This window comes from Lissotriton vulgaris, chromosome 7 (assembly GCF_964263255.1).
Source record: "Lissotriton vulgaris chromosome 7, aLisVul1.2, whole genome shotgun sequence".
Classification (NCBI taxonomy): Eukaryota; Metazoa; Chordata; class Amphibia; order Caudata; family Salamandridae; genus Lissotriton; species Lissotriton vulgaris.
Window position 1 is genome coordinate 602,956,444 of NC_141695.1, and position 25,599 is coordinate 602,982,042.

The 25,599-nt window shown below is 45.8% G+C and overlaps 1 protein-coding gene across 2 annotated transcripts in view; it reads left to right on the plus strand.

Annotated features, from left to right (window-relative positions):
- The window catches only part of UNC13D (unc-13 homolog D), a 707,512-nt gene that overhangs the window by 21,051 nt on the left and 660,862 nt on the right, over positions 1-25,599 (plus strand). Inside the window, exon 1 of one of the 2 annotated variants that reach the window (XM_086930726.1) lies at positions 25,417-25,530. The exons of the other annotated variant lie outside the window; for it this stretch is intronic. Coding sequence (XP_086786852.1) covers positions 25,468-25,530 — 63 coding nt within the window. The 5' untranslated portion in view covers positions 25,417-25,467. Of the gene's footprint in view, positions 1-25,416; positions 25,531-25,599 lie in introns of those variants that run through there. 2 annotated transcript variants of the gene reach the window in all.

Genomic DNA, 25,599 nt, shown 5'->3' on the forward strand with positions numbered 1-25,599 from the left:
CGAATCAGTGCAGCAGCTATGTTATGTTATGTTAGGTGCCAGTGCCACTTGTAAAGCGCACTGACGCTGATGCTTCCTGGCGCTGACTTTACGGTTGGCATAGAGGACCCTCCGAGCGCCTATTTATTTATATTATATTAATAGTCCTTTCTTGAGGTTTTTGCCTTAATTAGATTTTGTAGGGAGTTATTTTGGTGTGTTCTGGCATAAAACGATGCAAAACTTTGAATTTATTTTTTATTTTTTATTATTTCTTTTAATGAATTGCGTACCAGCTTATTTGGAATCACCTAATCATGGAGATGTATTTTGTGCCCTACTTTTGTACACAGACCTTTTATGATATTAATCTATTACAGAGATGCATTTTAATGAATTGAGTCCTTTGCCTTGATATGTATTTTATTGAGATGTTATGCACGTTTATTGTTCTTCGTACCGACATAAAGCAAAAATGACATGCACCAGAGGCAGTAAGAATGTCTAACAGCAAGGACCTCGGATGTTGGACATATTTTGACAAAAGTAAAAGGTCAAAGAACAATTGTGTATTATACACATGCAAATAATATTTAGTGTCCATTTTATGCAGCAGTTTAGCCAGGAATCTTGCATAAATATTAAAAAACAATGATGATAAAAGGGATTACTAGAGTATCTCACAATTCAAGGCTTTAGGTTCGGAACGAAAAGGTAGAACATTCTAAAACTTGCTAATGCAATGCTGTTTGTGCTAATTTATTTAAGTCTTGTACTCCCAGTGATCTCCCTCCATGTTTCAGCCGCTTGAATGATCATTGGTTGAGCCAATGAGCAAACATTTTGGGAAGAGCTCAGGTTGGGATGGTGAGTTTCTGTAGGTTTGCCAGCATTTACACAGTATGCTTTAAGGCTGGAGCACAAGACCTTAAATTTGATCCTGGATTCAGAGAGAGCTGAAGATTTCTTTAAGTGTGGGATTGGTGTGGTCCCACTTGCAACACCAAAGGAACAGCCTAGCCATCTGGTTCTGAGGTCTTTTGAGCATGTCAATGATGTTTGTGGGGAGTCAGTGTAGATGATTAGAGTATTCGAAACATGTGAGGAGGACACTCATCAGTTCATCACTGTGGAGAGTGTGAAAGAGTGGACAGATTTTACCAAGCCACCAAACAAACACACAGGCTGTGGTTGTGTAAAGTACAATCATGAAATATTACATTTCGATTATAAATTAAAGGGGCAAGCATGGCGAGTGCAGCTAATTCTCAGGGTGGTTCATCAAGGACATATTTTCAGTTCTGCTCTCATTCCTGCTCTGGTGCCTTATGCAGAAGCACCCGTAAATGAAGGCGTCCAGCTCCTATGAGCTTGGGCAACTGCCTCAGAAAGTAGGCCATTGCTTTTCTCCAAAACTACAGCCTGCATATTTCTTTGAGTCGTCCTACTTCTTGTGGGGGATTACGAGTGAATTTTTTAAAAGATGAAACTCAGTTCCCTGAGGTGGTAGAGAACTGTCATCTCAACAAGGGTTCATACATGCAGGTCTCCTTAGCAGCTGGACTCGCTGTACTGGACAGCAGTTATATTTGCTGATGAGGAAATGTGTTAGTGTGGTCACAACTCGTCACAGAGGTCAATCATAGAGGTCACAATGTTTATTTCTCGTGATATTATCTGGGTCAGGAGCCACATGATTCTGTAGTGTGGCTTCGTGTGACATCAGAATCAAGCCAGAGCTTACGTGATGCGACTTGCAGTGATTTCATCAATATGCTAATTAGTGGTTTTAAACCTTGCAATTTACTACCCTGTCTGGTTCCTGAATGCTAGCAAGTATGCCTCTATTTAATGTTTAGGATTTTGCTACAGAAAGACAAAAAAGGTGCTCGCATTCCCTGTGCTGGTAAATGAGAAGAGTGTTTTCTGTGAACTCACTGTCTTCGGGGTCAGTCTGCCTGAGGTAATATGAGCTTCCGAAACCCAACATACCAACATTACAGTGCTACTGGAAAATTTCCAATTGTTTGCATACATACAAAAAAAACGTTATTGCATTTTTTTCAAACAGTAGATAATATTGTTGATATTCCAGCACATTCAGTATGATCTCTATTGTGTATGTTCCATTTTCATTTATCACTTTCATCTAATAATTTCTATGCAGGATTCAATTGTTATATATTTTCCCAAATTTCAATGTGTTTCGCTTCAACAGTTATTACTTACTATATTTGACTCAAGGTGGTCCGTTGTCAGGGGGGCTTTCACTTTTGTGAGCATCTCTGTCCATTCTGCTAAATCTTCTGTCAATGGTTCACCTCTCCTTGTTTTCCATGTGTTGTTCATCTGCGGTAGCCCATTCAATAAGGTCTTTTCCCATCTCTTGTGCTTTGGGTGTCCAGGGTCATCCAATGGTTGCTGTATCCCTTTTAGCTAATATTGTACCCAAATCAGTCATCCTGATGTTTATCTTAAAGTTATACCTAATAGTGAAATTGTAACTCTAACGTCACTTTTCCCTAAAAATCAGCTACCCACAGGCACACCCAAACCAGATCAAGCAAATGGTGCCACATTTCCGACAGGCTGACGATATGCCAGGACATAGCCTGGCCAGTTTTGGGTCATTAGATATGTTTTATGCAGATAGTAAATTTGTATTAATTTGAGTAGTGGGTTTGGTAAAATACATTTAACCGGTTTGCATGCTTTCCTTCAGTCTGTGTCTGTTAAAGTGTTGCTGGCCATGCCATTCACTAAAGGCTGAAAATTAGATACATTAGTGATTAATCATCTGCATCCCGTCATATTAAGAATGTTGGTCATTACTTCTGATACTGGAGGTGTCTCTGGGAACATGGTCCAGATTCCTCTAGTTACCTGTGCTAATCATGCATGGTGTAGGAACTGTCCCACATCCAGGTGAAAGGAGTCTCGTGCTTGATCATAAGTGAGAATCTGTTTATTTAGGTAGAGGTCTCCTACTAGGCGGCACCCCCCTTCTTGCATTTTATAATGGAAATACAACCTACTCCCATTTATCATTCAGATCACACCAATGTGCTATGGGGCTTATTTACAAGCCCCTTGCGACGCAGGTACATCACTTTTCCCATATTGAATGTGGCGCACTGGAGGCGCAACAGGCTTTTAAATAAGCCCTTATGTGCTTCCAATTGAGTAGCAGGATAATAAAGGGAAAGGTCTGGGAGCCCAAGCTCTCACCGCACCCATGGCAGTTTCGGTGTATCTAGCTTTACTCAACTAAGTTTGCTTGCTCTGACCAGCAAATTGCTTGCATACTTTATTACCCCTTTTCAGAGAACTACTCACAAACACTCCTTCCCTATTTGACCCTTACTCGTGATAATTTACCTGAATCACGCTAAGAAGCAGAGAACAGTCTCTTCAACTGCTCTAGGCCACCGTCAGTTGATGTTCTGGGCAGTGAAGACTCCATGAAGGCTGCATTGATATTTTTGGGTCAATATTTGTGTGCAAATGGAGACATTTATGGCCCACATGGGCAAGTCAAAATCATCATAGTGAAGAAGTGAAAACAGGGTCAGCTTCCTGTACACAGCAACTATATTTTCCATCTTCTGCAACAAAACACAAACGGCACATTACAAAAAGAGCACAAGAGTTTCCTATAGCACCACCTACATAAAATCAACCCGAACCCAAATTCTACATTTCCCATCAAATCTGCATAATGCAGTGCTAGGGCTGAGAAGCATCTTAGTGTCAGTCATACAGAATGTGGCATTTACAGATCTGAGGCCACGTTGAATGCACTAGTGTAACACAGTGGCCCCATAAGTATATATTTTCTTGTGATTTTGTGGTAGCTTAGTTTGTGGCCATATTGGTGGGAACTGCCTTTTGTCAATTAAATTTACCAACACCTCAGTTTACTTGCCTTTTTTTGGTTGAGTTTGCCTGGATCTTGCCATGCGTTCAAAGAAGTATATTACCAATATTTGTTCCTCTTTGCTGTGAAGCTGGGCTGCAGCAGAGGGGTGCAGCCAGTATTATTGACCATCACGTTTCGAGTCCTTACTGTATGTGCTGAGTGCATGGCCATATTGGTTTAAAGTGAGTGGTGCAACACACACAGCATTTCAGCCTTCTGGTCACCCACCGATTATGATCTCCTTCACATTACCTAAACTCTCTCCATGCTGCAGGTGGTCGGTTAACTACTTCTGCATCTCTTTTTGCCCCACTTCAAGGTAGGAAACCTTCAACTCTCTTTACCTTTTCAATTAGAGTTTTGGTTGGGTCATTTTTAATTTGTATGTGTGTTTGAGCTGCTTCCAATTTATTAACTCAGCCATGAGGTTATATGTGTGATCTACCAAGGCTCCCAGATTCCCCTGTGACTCCGAAGGATAGAAGATTTGCACCAAGTATCATTTGGGCCTTCATTTTTTGCTTGGACTACCCATTCAAGTGCTGATGAGCACTTGCAGCCTGGTATCGAAGGTATTGACCGTCTCACTGTTCTTTTACTGAGATGACTGCATCACAAAGAATTTCAGTCTGGCTTTAATTGGGTGACCACCAACATCTCTATGTCCTGATCATCCTCCGCGTCCTGTAGGGTAAGAAACAGTTTGCAGACTTCCTACCAACCACAGTGAATCAGTAGTGGTCTCTGCTGTGGCCCTAAAGTAGACATTCAGATGTACCAGCAACACAGCACATCATGGGACAACCATCGCAGGAGTACCTAATTCACTTAACAGGGGCAAAGGAATAGCCTTAGCAGAGTGTAGTGACTGTTGGAGGCTGGCAACACCATCATCAGCTTCAGCTCCCAAATCAATATGAATCATTGTATCCAATGTGCAACAATGTGCTATACTGCGCACAATTGATGTGTAGGGGAGGTCTGGTTTGGGGCAGTAGAGGCCCAGCGCACTTGTCCCTATATTGATAGTCTGTGCAGAAAATATAGATAAAGGTTGGTTGACCTACGGGTAATGCCAGACTCCATACAATAAACATGTTTGCTTTCCCTAGCCAGAGTGGTGTCTATGTACACCAAATACCCTTTAGGACCCCATCATATATGTATACCTATATGATAGATCAGATATTCAGGTTCTTCTCCCAGCCGCTAAGTTTGTGATAATAGTGTGGGGTCAATCTCTCCATCGGATGGGTTGATGGGGTCGCCTCACATGTGAAACTCGATTATGGCGCAATCAATCAATCAGAGTACTTGTAAAGCGTGCTACTTACTTGTGAGGGTCCCAAGGCGCTGGGGAGAGGAGGGGTGCTGCTACAGCTCGAAGAGCCAGGTCATGAGGAGTCTTCTGAAGGCGAGTAGGTCTTGGGTCTGCCGTATGTGGGTAGGGTGCGTTTTCCAGGTCTTGGCGGCGAGGTAGGAGAAGGATCTTCCACCGGAGGTCGTTCGTTGGATGCGGGGGACAGCGGTGAGGGCGAGGCTGGCGGAGCAGAGCTGGCGGGTGGGAGTGTGGAAGCTGAGTCTGCTGTTCAGGTAGGCTGGTCGGCGTTGTGGAGTGCTTTGCGTGCGTGGGTGAGGAGCTTGAAGGTGATCCTCTTGTCGACGGGGAGCCAGTGTAGGTCTCTTAGGTGGGGGGGTGATGTGGCTGCGGAGGGGGACGTTGATGATCAGTCTGGCAGAGGCGTTTTGGATGCGTTGTAGTCATCGTAGGTGTTTGACTGGGATTCCTGCATAGAGTGCGTTGCCGTAGTCCAGTCTGCTGCTGACGAGGGCCTGTGTCACCGCTCTTCTTGTTTCGGTCGGGATCCACTTATAGATCCTGTGGAGCAGGAGGAGGAGACGGCGTTGACCTGCTTAGTCATGGAGAGTGAGAAGTCGAGGATGAGTCCTAGATGGCGTGCATGGTCGGTGGGTGTTGGTGCTGTTCCCAGTGTGGTCGGCCACCAGGAGTCGTCCCAGGCTGAGGGGGTGGGTCCGAGGATGAGGACCCCCGTCTTGTCCGAGTTCAGCTTCAGATGGCTGCTCCTCCTCCAATCGGCGACGGCCTTCATTCCCTCGTGGAGGTTGTTTTTGGCGGTGTGTGGGTCCTTGGTGAGGGAGAGGATGAGCTGGGTGTCGTCAGCGTAGGAGATGATGTTGAGGTCGTGATGGCGGGCCACTTGTGCGAGGGGGGCCATGTAGACGTTGAACAGCCATCCAGTCAGGCCTGAAATTCCTCATCAAAGTGTAGCCATGCCAGTCCTCCACAAATCCATTTGGGCCTTCGTAATTGTACCCAAATATTGAAATATAGACACTGATCTCTCAGGAAATTGTTCACAGTATACCCTTGAGTCAATAGAGAAGCTGAGGTCCACATTTCAATAATAGTAAGGACCCTTGGGCTCCTTGCTAGTTCCCAAGCTTCTTCCTTTAACCCTTCTTCAGACTGCACCTCTCTGTGTAATAGTTTGTAAACATCCACAAACGCCCCTGTTCCTATTTCATCCATCGTCTTATTAGGCAAATGTGCCCCAAAGGCACAAATAACCCATAAGGCAAATTTTTCATCCATTCTGATTGTTTTGATTTCTACTCATCTTTGGTTTGCCCTTCACTGTCCTCCATAACCTCAGCCTTTTCCACCTTACTAGTGTCAGGACATTTCGGAGGCTCATCTCCCGCCTTCTTAATGGGATCTTCAGCTAGTTTCTCTACATCCTCCTCCATAGCCATGCCTTTATCCACTGCATTGGTGCCCACTTCCTTTCCCACCATCCTTGGAATCCTTTTTTCTTCCCCAGTCCTCCAACACTGCAACCAACATGCCTCAACTATTTGCAACCGGAATTGAGCAGCTTCCTTCATTATTGTATATCCTCCCTTCTCCACCTGTGTTCTCCTGTCACTCAGGTCTATTTCCTTTGGGTGTTCTTCTTGTGCCTCTCCCCTCTTTAACACATTTTTTCTAACAGCTAGGTTAAGAATCCCACCTTCTTGCACTTGCTTCACTGGCCCCACACTCAATCTCTTTTGCAATGCCAGAATTTCACCTTCTTCTAATTCCTCATCCTCATAGTCTAGTTTAATCACTTCTTTAGCTTCCCAGTCATTTCCAACACTACTCACCCCAGGATACTCAACATCCACCACACCACCAACAAACGTTCTCCATTTAGTCAGGTACTGATTTGTGTTTGTACGTTCCTCCCACGACGTCAGGATGGTTGCACAAAATCTCTCCCTCTCTTTGGTCCAGCTTACTCCCACCAGGTCGCCTCTCATCCCCATAACCCCACAGGTAACCTCAACCTGACGGAGCTGTGGTCCCGTTTTCCTAATGCTAATGTGTCACTGCCATATTTCCTGCTTCTGTCGTCATCCAGTATCCATACCCATTGTCCTCCTATATCTCCTTTCCTCTCCTGCCTAGTAGACACTTTATCCGCTACTCCCCAAAAATTCCCTCTCCGCTATGGCAGTTCTCCCCATCTGATGCTGAGAGATTTGCCCTTTGATCTGTGTCTATAACACTGAGCCCTGTCGTGTCTCGATACCAATGAGGACAGACAATTATAGTTTCAAGTAAGGAGCTTTATTCTTTACTTCCATTGGCGCTCTGGTCCCTATTCTAACTGCCCTTTCCTTTCGTGGCCCCTCCTCTTCCTCCACCCCGTAACTCCTCCCATCCCGACTACTAGACTGCTCACAATATCACAAGCCCAACCCTTTTCTTATCATCCAGTTTGAAGACCTTCTCTCCTTGTCACCAGTGCCCTTTTCTTCTATATTCTGAACAGCTGCCCTCATCTCTCCCCGACCCCCTTTCTGCATGGATTTAGATAGGGTCACCACATTCTCCCCAGTCCTGTGCTGACATTCCTGCTGTGCCTGCTTGCGTGATATAGCGCAGTATGCTGGTTCTTCAGCAGCATCAAAACAGTGTTCACACTCACTGCCTCTGGTGCCCCTTGCCGGTTACTTATTCGCACCACCTGTATTCGCAGTTGGGGCAACTCAAACTTTGCCATTGCTTTTTTCACAGCCTCTTGCTACACAAAAATATGTATATGGACAACCGATTTTTAAATATCCAAAAAAGAACAAATGTTTGGCAAAGTGATTGAATAATTACAACTTTGCGGACAAGAAAAATAACGTTTGGTGTGTGCATTTTCTTTAAAGTACCTCTATGTTTTTCATGAAAAAGTACATATGAGAAAATTGTGAGCCAAGTAATTGTTTAAATCAAAGAGATTGAGTACAATCCGACAGAACCACTTTTTGCATATCTTTTTTGAATGCAGCAATGGATTGAATTCTTCTAATGCTTGGGGGAGTGCATTCCAAATTCGTGGTGCTGCTCCAGAGAATGCTCGTTCATAAGTTATTTTCTTACAAAAACGAGCTGGCTTCAGAAGTAGATTGTCTTTGCTCCTGGTGCTTCTGTTTCCTCCTGAAAGCGTGATTTTCTGTGCAAGGTAAACTGGCGTTTTATGGTGCAGTGCATTATGGGTTTACTATTTTGAAGTGTATTCTTGCTTCGAAAGGTAGCCAGTTGAGCACTTTCAAGTGAGGGGAGATGTGGCCGATTTTTTGGATCCCGTTATCAGTCTTGTGGCTGCATTGAGACATGCTTTCAAAGGAGCTGTTGTGACTTTGGGAAGCCTTGCCAGAGTAGTGCACACATATTCTATCCTGGAGATGACCGGTGGCTGGACTGCTGTTTTAAGATCAGTTTTATTTAGGAATGGTTTTAGTTTCCACAGGTAGCTTAGATGGAAACAGGCGTTTTTTGCCATTGTGTTGATATGTGCAATCATATTCAGATTTTTGTCAAGGGTAATTCCCAAAGATTTAGTAGAGTCAACAATCTTCGGGGTACATTTTAAAGTAGTGATAATGTTGGACCAGTCCGCTATCTTGAGTTTACTTTTCTGAGGTGTAATCAGTAGGAATTCCGTTTTCTGCAGATTTAGGGTTATTCAGGGTTAGTAATTGGAGGGTTCTCGTGAGGGCTTGATTCATAGTTTTTAAATCTGTCGATGTCACCTTGATATACAGCTGATGTCATCCGTGTACATATGAAATGAGATGTTTGCTTTTTGTAGTATAGCTGTAAGTGGTTCTACATGGAGATTGAAAAGCGCTGGGGATAACGTTGAACTTTGTGGAACTCCAATTGTATTTCTGGTAGAGCCTGACAGGGTTTGGTTGAAAATTAATTTTTGTGATCTATTATCTAGGAAGGAGCTGAACCACTTTAGTACTATACCATCTAATCCCATTCTGTTTTTCAGCCTATCCAGAATTTTGTCATGGTTTACTGTGTCGAACGCAGCCGACAAGTCCCACCCTTGGACAGTCTGCCTGCACAGAAAGAAGCGATTTTTCCAGCCTATTAGTATAAAGGATAAATAAAAAGGGGGCGAGGATACATCCCTGACACAGTCCCCTGCTAGTAACAAATTGGTGGGTACAGTCCTTCCCCTGTGAGTATCGCACCGAATCAGTGGTGTTGCCATGAAGATCTGACAAGAGGATCAAAATAACCGGGTCAACCCTCATCGCAAGAAGCAGATCCCATAGCTTCCTATGATTGACCCTATCAAAGGCAGAGGTGAGGTCCATGAAGTCAAAATGAAGTGAACCAGGGCGACAACAGTGTACCTGTTTATGATTAAATACAGATTTAAACACTGATCTGTGGTTGATTTGCCTGGCCTAAAGCCATATTGCACCTCAGTAAAGATATCATTTGTGTCTGCCCATGACATGAGTCTTTTTAAATGGTCCCTCCCAAGAACGTTCACCACTGCAGCTATCAAAGATATCAGTTGGTAGCATGAGAGGTTATCTTTGTCCCCCTTTTTGAAAACCGGTACTATTACAGCACTCGACCATGAGGGCGTGACACCCTCGCTCAGTCCCCCTTTAAGTACTAAAGTCAAGACTGGCCCCCAACTCTTAATGTTGCCCAAAACTAAATCAGGGGGAATACCATCAAGTCCTGGGGCCTTGTTATGCGTCTGTGCTTGCATACCCTGGGAAACCTCTTCCAAGGTGAAGACAGTTTTGCTCTTCCCCTGAGTAAGCTACCTTACTTCTTCTCCCTATCACCGAACCCAACGTTATGAATCCCTTTAAAATGATCATCGACCCATTGATAGAATATATATATATATATATATATATATATATATATATATATATATTCATTCAATTGATAGTGGGTACTTTACCAGAAATAAAGAAAGCAAATAAATATGTAAATAAAAGTGGAAATGAAAGAAAAGGAAAGAAAGAAAATATCTACTTACAATTGTAGAAGTGATCAATTGTACATAAATATGAAAATCGAAAGATCACAATGTTGTTAAAACTGAAAGAAAAGCAGAAGTCTAGTCAATATTTTGTTTAGGGTGGAGGAGAGAGGGAAGTTGTCCCTTTAAAAGCACTCTCTACATGTGTGAAACTCCATGACCCTGTTGAAGGCCACGGCTGAAATGCGTTGGTCTTGTGTGTATCTACACCAGATTGTGATGTTTATTCAATAAACTAAGGATTTAATCAAACCCCGGCTGTGCTGCTATGTCCTTACCTTGACGTGAATTAATTCCATAAACAGAGGTTGAAACGGAGCGCGAGGGGGAGCGCGGACATGGCGCGGGGGAGGAGCGGTGACGAGCGGCGGACATGGCGCGAGGGAGGAGGTGAGGAGCAGCGGACCGGCGGGAGAAGCGGTGACCAGCGGTGAGGAGCGGTGAACTGAGAAGCGGCGGCTGAGGTAAGGCTCCGGGGGACAATGTCGGGCAGGCGGCGGTCAGGGCAGGCGGGGGACGGGGACTTACACCAAAACAGAAGGAGGAGTGGTGAACTGAGGAGCGGCGGCTGAGGTAAGGCTCCGGGGGACAATGTCGGGCAGGCGGGGGACGGGGACTTACACCAAAACAGAAGGATAGAATTTAGATCGGCTGAGGAAAGGCTCCGGGGGACAATGTCGGGGCAGGTGGGGGTTGGGGCAGGCGGGGGACGGGGCCTTACAGCATCTGCCATGGAGATTTATGCAGAGCGCCTCAACACTGGGCCTTTGTGACATCCGGGGGACAGTGTCGGGGCAAGCGGGGGTCGGGGCAGGCGGGGGACGGAGCGGCCGGGGGCCCGGGCTGCTGGGCAATGTCGGGGCAGGCGGGGGTCGGGGAAGCCTGATTGCTCCCGGACAAGGTCGGGACGGGCTGCTAGTATATAATAAAGAGAGAGCCCAAACCTTTGAGGCGGGTAATCTCAGGAACCACAGCACCAATCACAACACGCAATACAGCGTTGGAAAGGGCAGTTGCAGCAGAAGGACATAGGCTATGCAGATGCCCACCATATGCACTTAAAAGGTAAAAGAACCGTGCCAGCAAAGTAGTCCCTTGTGGGCGTGTCTGCGTTGTGCTGTGGGCATGTGCTGGGGGCGGTATACAAACGACGGGGGCGTGTGGTACGTTCCGCCCTTCATGCCATGTCTCATATCGTGTGCTAATCCCACCCTGCTCCCTTTAAATACCCCTGCACCCCATAATCATAACCCACCCTTACTCCTTAAAATACCCCAACACCCTTAAACACTAACCTATCTTAACCCTATAAATATACCCTGTACCCCAAAACCCAAACCTACCCCATAACCCTAAAAATACCCCGTACCCCAAAACCCAAACCTAGCCCTGAACCCTATAAATACCCCTGTACCTCAAAACCCAAACATACCCCTGAACCCTAAAAATACCCCTGTACCCCAAAACCCAAACCAAGCCCTGAACCATAAATATACCACTGAACCCCAAAACCAAAACCTACCCCTGAACCCTAAAATACCCCTGTACCCCACAACCCAAACCTAGCCCATAACCCTTAAAATACCCCTGTACCCCAAAACCCAAACCTACCCCTGAACCCTAAAAATACCCCAGTATCCCAAAACCCAAACCTAGCCCTGAACCCTAAAAATAACCCTGTACCCCAAAAACCAAACCTACCCCTGAACCCTAAAATACCCCTGTACCCCAAAACCCAAACCTAGCCCTGAACCATAAAAATACCCCCTGTACCCCAAAACCCAAACCTAGCCCTGAACCCTTAAAATACCCCTGTACCCCAAAACCCAAACCTACCCCTGAACCCTAAAAATACCCCAGTATCCCAAAACCCAAACCTAGCCCTGAACCCTAAAAATAACCCTGTACCCCAAAAACCAAACCTACCCCTGAACCCTAAAATACCCCTGTACCCCAAAACCCAAACCTAGCCCTGAACCATAAAAATACCCCCTGTACCCCGAAACCCAAACCTAGCCCTGAACCCTTAAAATACCCCTGTACCCCAAAACCCAAACCTACCCCTGAACCCTAAAAATACCCCTATACCCCAAAACCCAAACATAGCCCTGAGCCCTAAAATTACCCCTGTACCCCAAAACCCCTACCTATCTCTAAACACTAAAACTACCCCTGTACCCCATAACCCAAAACTATATCTGAACACTTAAAATACCCAAACACCCCAAAATATATACCTCAGTACCCCAAAACATAAACCCCTATACACATACTTACCTTATCCAAACATTAAAAAAACATGCTTTTACCATTCATGCAATTGCAACGAATTTTGTTGTAAATGTATGCGTGGTAAAAGCATATAAAATGTAATGCCATGCGTTATAATGGCATTGCGGAGTCATGGTACTTTCGTAATGAAAGTATGCGGAGTGATGGTATGCGGAAAGAAAGTTGCGGAATAATGGGTCTTCACCCTCCCCCAGTAGGTATATTGGTGGCACGGCGGCCCACATCTCCAGCAACATACTCATATTTTTTCACCACCCATTTGAAAAATGCACAGGTCTCTCTCATTGATGGCCAGCACCGACATACACTTTTAGACACACCTCCCGCCACAAGTTCTAGAATTGCGAACTTTAGAGCTGGGGAGCTACGTTCGAATCTCGGCATCAGCTCTACATCCTGTGATTCCTGGCAAATCACTTTTGTCTCCCAGTGCCTACCACAAATGAATGTGTTCTTCTGTAAGGTAAATTGTGCTCATTCCATGTTGTCGAGTTTGCGCTATATGATATTGCAAGGAAAAATAAAGTAGGGAAACTCGAGTTCACACACTACTGAACGCGCACTCTTAAGTGCATCAGCAGTGCACTGTGAATCAGAGCGTTTCACAGGCCTGTCACAGATAAGAAATGCTATCAAAACGAAATCCTACAAAACAATATACTACTGGTTTGCAGCAATTCATACCCGGACAACGTCGGGACGGGCTGCTAGTACATATATATATATATATATGTATATGTGTCCACCCTACAGATATCTGTACGGTGGATACTCCAACCACATCCTGCAGACATCACTTTAGGTCAAGCTGTCTAAAACAAATATTTGCCTAAAGACCATTGACTATTGCTTATCCTCCTCCCTCTACCTGTCGAATCTACCCATATATTAGTAAAAGAAGAGTGAGGTCCTAGGAGTTGCATTGAGTCACATTTGTGGTGACTGTCACCCTTAGTCCAAGGCCCTCTCCTATTTCTAACCCTTTACTCAGAGCCCCTCGGCCAGTAATCAGGAATCACAGTGGCTGACCTCTATCTGGGGGAACGAATGAGGGTGCACACCGGTTAAAGGGAAAAGGGATTTAGCCAGGGCCGGACTGGGAACCACAACTGGCCCTGGCAAAGTGCTGGTGCTCCCCCCTCGGGGAGTTGGAGGTGTCGCCGAGCTCTTTGCCGGGGCCGGTTTTCGGACGATTTTGGTTCAGGCCCTGTAACAAAAACGGCCCCCAGGGGCCCAAAACCAGCCCCACACCTGCGGCGCACCGGGGGATTGCCCGGTGCCCGCTATGGCCAGTCCGGCCCTGGATTTAGCACATATGAACCACGGAATTACACAAGGAGGCACGCAAACCTTTATGCATAGTGGCTTACTGGTAGTATCACAAAACTCAACTACTGTCTAATTAATGTTAGTAAGTAAGTATATAGTTTATTAGTTAAATAAAACCATACAGCAATCGCAGAATATAAGAGGAAAGAAAAAAGGCAGCACAGTTAGTCAATGGTCCATACATACCTAATCCAATAGTCCCTAAACCTAAAAGGGGGCACGATTCAAAGAAGTTGAAATCCCACAATTAAACCCTCCCAGTATTAAAAAACCCTCCAGATAAACCCAAATAAGGAGGCAATCTCTAGAAGTTTGCCCATATTGCGACAGTGACCCGGCTAAAAAACAGTCCTCTAGCAACCCCACGACTAGGAATAAAATGTGGATGCTGACCAAAAGGGGTCAGGACAGAGAACGGCATAACCCAGAAAAGGACAATCCTCTAGCAGCCTGGCCTATGTGGATGAAAGAATATGTGTTTACATATTTGGAGGGGGTGACTAAAAAGCAGTCCTTTTGCATTCTGGCCCCTAAGAATAAAACGTGGGTAATAACTAAAAGAGGTCAGGATAAGGGTGGGCATAAACCAGAAAAAAACAGTCCTCTAACAGCTGCTCAATGTAGATACAAGCATAAGCAATAACATGTTTGGGGCGGGATTTATGATAAGTGGTCTCATATATCACTCTATAGCCCCACTAAAATAAACCATATTTTTTAGAACCTCCATAGAACTACATAATTCTCTCTCTTTCTCTCTCTCTCTCTAACACGTTCATCTCCAAAACAAAAAACAAACAAAAAATGGGAAAACTACCTTCAAAATAAAATAAAAAAATCACCAAGCTACAAAGACCAGGAACAACAGAACAAAAGATGTAAATAACCAACATTCACTATCCTCCTCCAGACAGCTATAATGACATTGAATGTATTACACTGGTCAAAGCAGACAGGCCATCAGGATCTTCAGCAGACCCTACACCTTAAAAACATTTTTTTAATATCCTTCTAATCATATGTCCTTGGCCTATAGCAGGGACATACTAAACAATTCTATAGATGCAAGATCCTTTATCCCAAACTGAAGACCGCCTATATCAGACCACTTATCATGAAACATTCTAGACCATCTAACCCTGCCAGTTGCAGGCCAATCTCCAATTGCCTAGTTAGGAAAACTCACCAAAAGAGCGGTATTCTCGCCGATTTCCAACTTTTTACAGGAAATCAATCTACTCTAAGACCAACAACCTTGGTTCTGCGATGACCTAAAATTAACAACAGAGAAGCATATATCAAAATCATGCCATGACTCCCAGTGCACTGCATTCTTTGTAAATGTATGTGTTGTACAGTTTATCATTTGTTTCCTCAAAAGAATTATCAGTAACGGCAGACTCAGTCCAACTGTCACACTATATTTCTTAGTCCAGATTAGAAATCAATTGTAGTACAATAGTTAAAATGTTGGTCTATTGAATGCAGTGCACTAGGCATCGCATTTCATGATTTTTATAATTTTTATATGTGCTTCACTATTGGAGTCATTACAAACCAATGTTGAAGGGACCCTATTCAAGAATCACGCTAATGCCCAATTAGATGCAGCCCAATGCTGAATAACAGTGTGCAACTATAAAATATTCCATTTACACTTCTAAAATTAACAGTGGACTTTAATGGAGTTGTAGTGCCACAACTTCTGGCCCTATCCGCAGCCTTTAACATTATTCTTCTGCAGACGCTATTGCTAGCACTAGAAACCCACAGCATTGGAGGAAACATTATAAAGAGGCTATCATCCTACCTAAAAGATATGTAAAGTGTGATTTCAAGATTTCAATACCACCATTCTCAATAGCTCGTCACGTTCCACATTGTGGCATCCTACAAGGATCAAGCATCTCTCCTCTGCTTTTCAATCCTTACCTCACTCCATTACCAGATCTGATCAGCTCATTCAACCTTACATATTATAGACACACAGAAATACAAATTATCTTAAAACTGGAACCTTCTAAGGACAGGAACACAGGTGGACTTGACAAGTGTTATGTTATGGTATTTTGACATTTGTTAAGCGCATATATCACCCTTAGGTCTCATAGCGCTAGTACGAGCAAGCACCAGGAGAACAGAGAAAGGAAAAACTGCGGGGTGGGGGAGAGATTCAGAATAACAGGGTGTTGAGGTATCTGCGGAATTTCTTATTGTCGGTTTCCATTCGGTGGTGCATGGGCATTGTGTTCCAAATTTTAGGGTCGATTTTGGAGAATGATCTGCCGCCATTCCTGACGGTGCGGATCTTTGGTGTGGTTAGAAGATGTTTGCTGGCCGATCGGAGGGTTCTTGTTGGCTGATATTTGATTAGTTTCTGTGCAAGATAATGGGGTCCCTTTCTATTTAGAGTTTTGTGTACCAGACAGCATATTTTAAAGGTGATACGCTTTCTGATGGGAAGCCAGTGAAGGGTCTTCAGACTGGGGGCAAAGGGCGAGCGGAGGGGAGTTTAAGGACCAGTCTGGCCGCTGTGTTCTGTAAGACTTGGAGTCTTGCAGGTGTGTTTCATTTATGGATGCGAACAGGGCATTGCTGTAGTCCAGGCGGCTGATAATTAATCCCTGCACTAAAGGCACGTGTGAGGACAGTGGGATCCATTTAAAGATTTTTCTCAGGCTACGCATTGGCCCATAGCATGTGCATACTACCTGATTGATGTGATCAGACATTGAGAGTTTGTTGTCTATTATCACTCCAAGATTGCGGGCTGCCTTTTTAGGTAAAGGGCAGGGGCCTAAAGTGGTTGGCCACCAGTTGTCGGTTCATAATTGTTGAGGCTTACCGAAGAGTAAAATGTTTTACCAGCGTTAAGTTAGAGGTGGTTGTTTGTCATCCAGTAATTAATGTCTGCATACATTGTTTAAATTTGAGTTTCGTGGAGGTGGGATCTGGTCCAAGGGTGATTAGTAATTGTGTGTCATCAGCATACGGCACTGTATCAAAGCTGTATGCTTTGATTATTTTAGCTAAGGGAGATAGGTACAAGTTAAAGAGCGTGGGGCTTAGTATGGAACCCTGGGGAACACCCTTGTCTATGGGCTGGCTACTGGAGGTGAAGGCTCCTATTTGGACTTTGGATGTACGGTCTGTGAGGTAGCTCCTGAGCCAGTTCAGCGCTGTGCCCTCGACACCAAGGTCCTATAGGCGGCTCAAAAGGATGCTATGGGAGATGGTGTCAAAAGCTGCAGACAGGTCTAGTAGGACCAAGATGGCAGGTTGTCTGGCATCAAGTGCGAGTCTGATGTTATCAACGATCTCCAGTAGTGTCGTTTTGGTGCTGTGGAAGGCCCGGAACCCGGACTGAGAGGGGTCCAGCAGGTTGTTGCTCTCTAGGTGTTCAGACAGTTGATTGTTTACTAGTGGTTTCAGGACTTTCCCAAAGAGAGGTAGAAGGGAAATAGGTTGGTAATTATTGTGTTCTTTGGGATCCGAATTGGGCTTTTTTAAGATGGGTCTCACTAGGGTCTCTTTCTAGATGGATGGTACAGTGGACAGAGACAGCGAGTTATTGAATAGCTTGGTCAATCTAGGCGTAAGGGATTGTCTGATTTTGGATATAATCTGGGCGAAAGCTGGAAGTGCGGGGGAGCTAGATGAAATCTTTGAGAGAGTTGCTAGGACTTCTTACTCTGTGACTGAGCGGAATTCTCTAAGAAGCTTGTGATGAGGGGGAGAAATGCCCTGGTTTCTCTCTGTAGGAGGTGTTCTTGTCGGCTGTGGGAAAGAGCTATAGATGACTTTAATTTGATTGACAAAAAAGACTAAGAGTCAACCCACTTCTGTGAGGAGGTCTGGGTTGGTTGACAAGAGTGGGGATTGATGCATTCTTTCAGGATCCTATAGAGCTCTTTTTGTGAGTTGGATGCTCGGTTGATTCTATCCCCTAAGTAGTTTTTTTTTTTGCTGCAGCTATGTGGTCCATATAGCGCTGGTGTGTTATTTTATAGTCCTGCTTGTCTAAGGCACTTTCTGTATGTCTCCATTTCGGTTCTGCCTTTCTAGCAGCTAGCTTATCGCTTTTCAGGTCTGGTGTAAACCAGGGGGAGAGTTTATGAGGGCATTTAGCTTGTTTTAGCGGGGCGATTTTGTCGAGGGTAGAGGTGATAGCTTGCTAGAGCGATTTGGCTGCCTCAATGGGGAAATCTAGTTCTGATGGAGGAAGGAGGGCAAAATGAGTAGAAAAGGAGTCTAAGTTTATTTTATTCCAGGGCCTGCTAGGTAGTGATTCTTTTGAGGGATTTTGTTGGGCCGGTAGGCCCAGTATTTGAAACTTAAGGACATGGTGGTCAGACCATAGGACTGGGACTGGTTGGTCGACCTTTACTTGACGTGAGTTAGTAAATAAAAGATCTAAGGTGTGTCCCGCTATATTGGTGGGCCAGTTACCAGTTGGTCAAGGCCAAGAGTGTTAAGGCTGGAAACAAGATCGTCAGAGTGGGGATCGGATGGTAGCTCTGCGTGGTAATTAAAATCCCCCAGAAGGATGAAGTTGTCTGTGGCGAGGACATGTGGTGCAATTACCTCTGTTAAATGACTGGTGAAGAGACTTTTGTTGCCAGGGGGTCGATAGAGTAGGGCCCCTCTCCAGGTCCCTTGCCTGATACTGTTTATTTTTAAAATACAGATTTCTCCCCAATCGGTTTGAATGGAGTCAACAATGTGTATATCAGTGTTGGCCCTAAAAGCTATACCTATGCCTCCTCCTTTCTTTCCTTTCCTGTCCTGTCTAGTCTGGTCAGCTGATAGTCATGTGGGAGGGCTAAGGAGATATCAGGTTGTGAGGCCTCGTGGAGCCATGACTCGGTGATAAAAAATAGGTCTGGTTTCTCTGAGTCTAGTAGGGACCAAATTTCGAGAGCATGTTTTGGGAGAGAGCGGGCGTTTCATTATATGCCTGTCCAGTTGGTATGAGTGGGTTTTCTAGGACATGGACCTGGTGTTGAGGAAAATACACAATTTTGTGTGGAGTGTTTGTGACTAGTAGAACTCTTAGTCACTCTGATAGGGTTAATGCCAGCCGCCAGAGAGGGTGGTCTATTGAGTGTGCTGAGCTCTTGGCTGGTGTATCGTATTATAGCCATGGAGGAGCTGGGAGGATGTTAGATGGAAAAACGGGAAGGGTGTCTGGTGTCTGGCGTTGGCCAGGAGCGGACGGGCTTGCCTGTGGCGTGCCACCGGGGCGCCGCTGTGCGCGTCTGCTCAGCGCACTTCCTTAAATGTGACAGGTAGTGGGCGGGACTGCAGCAGCATGGGGATGAGTGGAGCACTGACCTGTGTTGCTCTGAGGTTCAGTGGTTATTAAAAAGTGGTGTAAGTACCCTCAGCTCAAACGGCTAAGCCACGGCAGACCAGGGCAGCACAGTGTGGTACAAGTGAGCGTCCATTATTAAAAACACAATTTCAATTAAAAAAAAAAATGCTGTTGAGGTTCATGTCTGACCTGGAAGTAAGCTGCGCGTCCGCTCAGCACACTTCCTTAAATGTGGATATATGTATGACGACTAACCTTTAACTCAACTTTCCCAAATCTGATATCATGACATGTGTATAAAGAAACTACTTCTAACCTACAACTATCCGGCCCAAAGAAATGGAGCCTCAAAGGTGACATCAAGGGAGGTAAAAAAATGCAGAGTGACCACAGACTCTGACCGATCACATGTTAAAAAAAAAGTCCCATTGAAACCATTCGACATGATGCAGACACTATGATCCTTTTTCCCCATCTTAGGTGCCTGCAGAAACTACCGGCAAGTCTCACACTTTTTATGTATTGGTTAGATTACACAAAAGACCTATACCTAGGAGCCTAGTTTCTTGCTATTCAAATAACAAAGGAGCCAAAACACTGCAGCAGGACTGTCTTTGAGACTCCATCTAAGGGAATACACTTGTGCTTCAGGCGTTACACTGGTTACAACTATCTAGACTTTCAACCTTTAAAGCACTTATCATTCTTACAGTCATCCATGGGAAAGGTCTGCGATTCCTAGAAGCTAAATTCCAACAATATTTCCAGAACTAGCACCTTGCCTTATTGTTCCTTTCTATAAGAGAAAGAACACTGATGAAACAGCATTCTCAGTGAAGGCAGCAAAAGTTTGGAACATTTTACCTGGCAAGATATGGAGTATACAAGACCATCATAAGTTCAGGAAGGAAGTAAAGACCTTGTTGATCCCGGAATAAGAATCCAGAACCAAGCTTTCACCCTTGGCATTGCAAAAATGAACAATATCCAAGGTCAGAGCACCTGGAAAATGATACTCCATAATTAGACACAACCACCGTGGGCTGCAATCAGTCCAAGCCATGGAAAGCACACTTACCCGCATGGCTCCTGATACAACCTTTTCTCCTGACTGTATAAAACCAGAAAATACAACAGCACGCTCCTTTAACAAACGTTTTTGAACTTTAGAACAATCAGAGCAGGCAGCCTGTGTAATAGAGAACCTTTATTCTAAACCAGTACTTTCTGAAAGCAACCACCCACCTACCAAAACCAAGCCTCTCAACTCCAATGAGGACATGGAAAGAAACCACTAAGAGAGCCACCATCTGCGCTCACTACACTGGCTGCCCGTGACGGCAAGGGTGAAGTTTAAAGCACTAATCATTGTCCATCGTGCACTATACGGCCATGGACCAATTTACCTGCAAAAACGTTTTTCTTTTTATGCCCCTGTGAGACAATTGCGATCCTCGTCTCAGCTTCTGGCTTCGGTTCCTCGTTTTAAATGCCAGAGGTTAGGTGGCAGTTCGCTTGCTCGGAAAGCGGCTGTAGCCTGGAACACCCTTCCTTTTGGGCTTCGGAATACTAAAGATCCCCTGACTTTTAGAAAGCTCCTGAAAATGCATCTCTTTGCCTAGGTCTCTACTTTCTCACCCCTCGCTGGCTCCACGCTGGGACACTCATGAGTATCCAGGTGGATATCTGCCCTTTCTTGTGTTTGGAAGCTCGATAGTCACCAAACAAAATCCTCTGGCACCCGCAGAGATACAAAGTGGCTGATTAATGTAAACTATGCATGGGATCTCTCATTTACATTACTACAAAACATGGTTAAGCGCTTTGATCTAAGACAGGATAAGAGCACCACTCTGGTCACTCTTGCACAGCACCAAAACGATCCCCACATAGGCCTAATTGCAAGTATGAACACCTTGTAACCAAGCAATATATAACACCCCTCAAGCCAAGCAATATGACACACTAGGCCTTTAAGGGGGCCGGATACTGCCAAGTCTCAGAGAAAGTAAGAATGTACTTGCTGGAAAAAAAAATGATTGATTTCTCAATAATGACTGTAGAAACCATGAGGGTATTATTCCATGTCAGCAATGCAGTCCCTCGATATATTTCATTGTTTACTTCATCTGGCCTTCCCTAACTTTATTTGCTTTTTCCGAATGTGTTTCCCTAGTACTGTGAACCTCTAGCTGGCTGGGTGAAATCAGGGGGAGAATAAATTTTCATGACAGGACACAACTGAGAGCTCTGTAGTTGAGGCTAAAGGAAGTGAGAGGTTCTCAACAGTGCCTGTCACTGGGTCATAAAGGTGTTTTTACTATATGCTCATTCAGTCCTTGGCCTCTCTGTCAAGCAGACAGAATGGTGGTCACACATACTAACTATAATTACTGTTTTTTTGAGAAAGTGTTTGGAGGTACACAGCTGTGGACTGGGAGAGAGGAGAGAGAGAGAGAGAGAGAGAGAGAGAGAGAGAGAGAGAGAGAGAGAGAGAGAGAGAGAGAGAGAGAGAGAGAGAGAGAGAGAGAGAGAGAGAGACCACTGAACTGCAACCTCCTCAACGTGCGCTCCCTACACAAGCAAGCCATCAAAATCTGGGACCTCCTCAACACCCACGCACTTGACGTTGCCTTCCTCAAAGAAACCTGGACCAACGTCAAATCTGTGCCCAACATCGCCACCACCATTCCCGACGAATACAAGACCCTGCGGAAAGACCGACCCACCCTCCCAGGAGGAGGCATCGCCATCGTTCACAAAAGCACCCTGTGCATGACAACCACAGACCCGGACGACTCTACGACCCTCATAGAATATCTCCACTTCCAGATCCAGACGAACCCTAAAATGACTCTGTGGAACCCTCATCTACAGGCCCCCGCACTCCTTTCGCTGACACCTTCACAACCTCATCGCACCACACACCCTCGCCTTCACTGACTACATGCTACTGCCCCCCTCGCACACAGCGTGACACACTTGACCCAGTCTTCGCAGAAGGAAACAGCATCTCCTACAGCCACACCACAGAACTCTTCTGGACAGACCTCCACTGCATCCACTTCTCCTTCAGAAATCCCACCGTACACAAGCACAGCCACCACCTCCCTCCTAGAAGCTGGAACAAAGTCACCGAAGACCAACTCACTTCTGCCATCATCAGCACCCCACCACCAACACCATACGCTAACACCTCGGCTCGCAACCTCCACAGCTGGGTCATGAACTGGGCTGACACACTCTCCCCCTCAAGAAAGCCACAGGTCGACACATCAAAAAAGCAAGCTGGTTCCCCCCCTACACTCCAAGAATCCAAGCACTCCTGCTTACGACTTAAAAAGACATGGAGGAACAATAGAACCCAGAAACACGCACTGCCTACAGAGCAGCCATCACACCACAAACTCATCAAATCCACAAAGAAGACCTCCAAAAAGAATCCTCACCACCGCCCACAACACCAAAGAACTTTTCTCCATCATCAAGGAATTTTCCAAACCCTACAGTGAAACAACAGACGTCCCACCAACCCAAGACCTCTGCAACAGACTCAGCACCCTTTTTCGCCTTAAGAGTAAGATGATCTACGACAACTTTGACAACCAAGACCTCCGCACCGCTCCAGCTCCCACCCCCAGCGACGCCACCCAACAGATCCTGCTCACTTGAACCCCGTTCACGACAGATGACACCTTAAAGACCATGAAGAGCATCCACTCCGTAGCACCCTCAGACCCCACCCTCAGACCCCTACCCACCCCACATCTTCCACAGAGTCGCAACGTCCACCGCACCCGAACTATGCTGGACGATCAACTGCTCCCCCGAAACCGCCACATTACCTGATGACTGGAAACACGCCATAGTCAACCCCCTCCTGAAGAAACCCTCCGCAGACCCAAAGGACCTCAAGAACTTCAGGCCCATCCCTGCTTCCATTCGCAGCCAAGGTCATTGAAAAGGCCGTCAACACCCAGCTAGCAAAGTTCACTGAAGCCAACAACGTCCTGGACATCTCCCAATCCGGATTCCACAGCAACCACAGCACTTAGACCGCTCGACTCGCCGCTACAGATGACATCCGCTTCCTCCTCGACAAGGGCCAAACGGCAGCCCTTATCCTCCTGAACCTCTCAGCTACCGTCGACACCGTCTTCCACTGCACACCAGCCACCACACTCCACGACACCAGCATCCGTGGAAAGGCCCTTAACCGTATATGCTCATTTCTCACAGGCAGAACCCAGAGAGTCAGGCTCACTCCTTACCTCTCGAAACCAACAGAGACCAGATGTGGAGTGTTCCAGGGATCCTCCCTCAGCCCCACTCTCTACAACATCTATTTGCCCCCCCCCACCCCCCCTTCCAGGCAACCATCGTCAAAAACTACGGGCTCAACATCGTCTCCTACGTCAACGACACCCAGCTCATCCTCTCCCTCACCAAATAACCCAACATCACCAGGCACAACTTCCAAGAAGGGATGAAAGCCGTTGCTACCTGGATGAAGAAGAGTGGCCTGAAACTCAACTCCAAGAAAATAGAAGTCCTCATCCTTGGCTCCACCCTCTCCACGTGGAACGACACATGGTGCCCCCCTGCCCTTTCAAACCCCCTCCCCACCCGCTGGGCAGCGCACAAAACCTCAGCCTCATACTTAACTCATCACTAACGATGAACCATCAGATCAATGCCATATCCTCGGACTGATCCAACACCCTCTGCATATTCTGAAAAACGTTCAGATGGATCCCATCCGAATCCAGAAAAACGGTCACGGTCATCAGTAGCAGAGTGGACTACGGCAACACCCTCTATTCCGGAATCAACAAGAAACTCCTTCGCAAACTCCAGACCGTCCAGAATGCCGCAACCAGACTGATCCTAAACATCCCGTCACAACCACATCACCCAACACCTCCTCCACTGGCTCCCCATCAAAGCCCTCTACAACATCGGAACTGCATAACATTAACAACCGCCTCTCCTTCCATGTACCCAAGACGCACCTAAGATCAGCTGACTCCTCTCTAGCCACCATCCCACGCATCAACAAGACCAAAACGGGAGGAAAGTTATTCTCCTACCTCACAGCCAAGGCCTGGACCGACTTCCACCTAGCGCAAGTCTCTACACTGCTCCAGTTCAGGAAGGACCTCAGGACCTGGCCCTTCGATGACCCCAGCACTCAACTGAGCCACGCCCCCCCCATTTCCCTAGGGCCTTAACCCTCGCCAGTGAGTTGCTGCGCTTTAACAACCCTGATTTATAGATTTTACTTATTTATCAGGTACAGCAAACAAGTAAGTCTGGCTTTTTCTAAGCATATATGTGTTGTTGTGTAATATGTCTGGATGCAATATGAGAAAATTCACGAACAGGAACCCAAATATTGTTTGAGGTACCTGTGCGTAGTTCGGGGTTGTATTGCACGTGTTAAGCCACGCCCTTAATTTCACAGCTCATCCTATTTGAAAAGGATTATTTATTTTTTCTTTTGCCACGCCCCTTTTAGAAAACACCCCGTACCCACCATCTCCCTTTTATCCCACATTAAATATTGGGAAAGGTAATATGTATCTCAGAGTGATCTCTCTTTTCGCCAATAAGGGTATTGTATTTCACCTGCTTTCTAACTCTCCTTACCAAGCGATTCCAAGGAGGGGAGAGTAAGTATATCGTAGTGGTTGGGAGAGATAACCTTGTTCTTTTGGGGTGAGGGAATACTTAGAGGGCTCCTCTGCCCTAAACTGACTGAAGAGATATATTAAGGACAATCCCATGGGACATCTCAAAAGGCGCCGTCCTTTTATTCTGGTCTTTTAGTCTGGAGCTGTCGCGGCGGACACCATCGCGATCACGTGATCTCCCAACTTTCGTCTACCTCCCTGAAGTGAGATATATAATAAATATGTTCTTGAAGACCTTTCTTACGAGCGTGGAGTATAGCTCGGGGCTCCATCAGCTGCTTAGTTGTGGTGGAATCAATGTCTGTGGGACTCCCGAGCCTTTATGGGACTGTGGCCGTCTCAAATGAACTTCCAGATCCTTAGGTTCAGGGCTCCCTGCTCAGAAGGGTACGGGGCGGACGGAAGTCAGTTGTTGGTGAACGCCAGCTGATTTCCGTTCGGCCGCCTCGTCGAGATATACATGGCGAGATAACGGGGCCCTGCGGTTTCCTCCCGAGAGCGCGAGCGCAAGTCAGCCAGCCACTCTTCATAACCGGGGCCCTGGCGCGCCTTCACCTCGGCTGCTAAACCCGGTGCATCATGGAGCCCGCCAGCGACTGCTCTGACGAGGACAGCCAGCGACTGTCAGAGGGCAGCTCAGACGTAAGTGGAGGCATTTCGGGTTCGTGTATTTTTTTCTTCCTGTGCTTCAAAAACAAGCGAACCACAAGT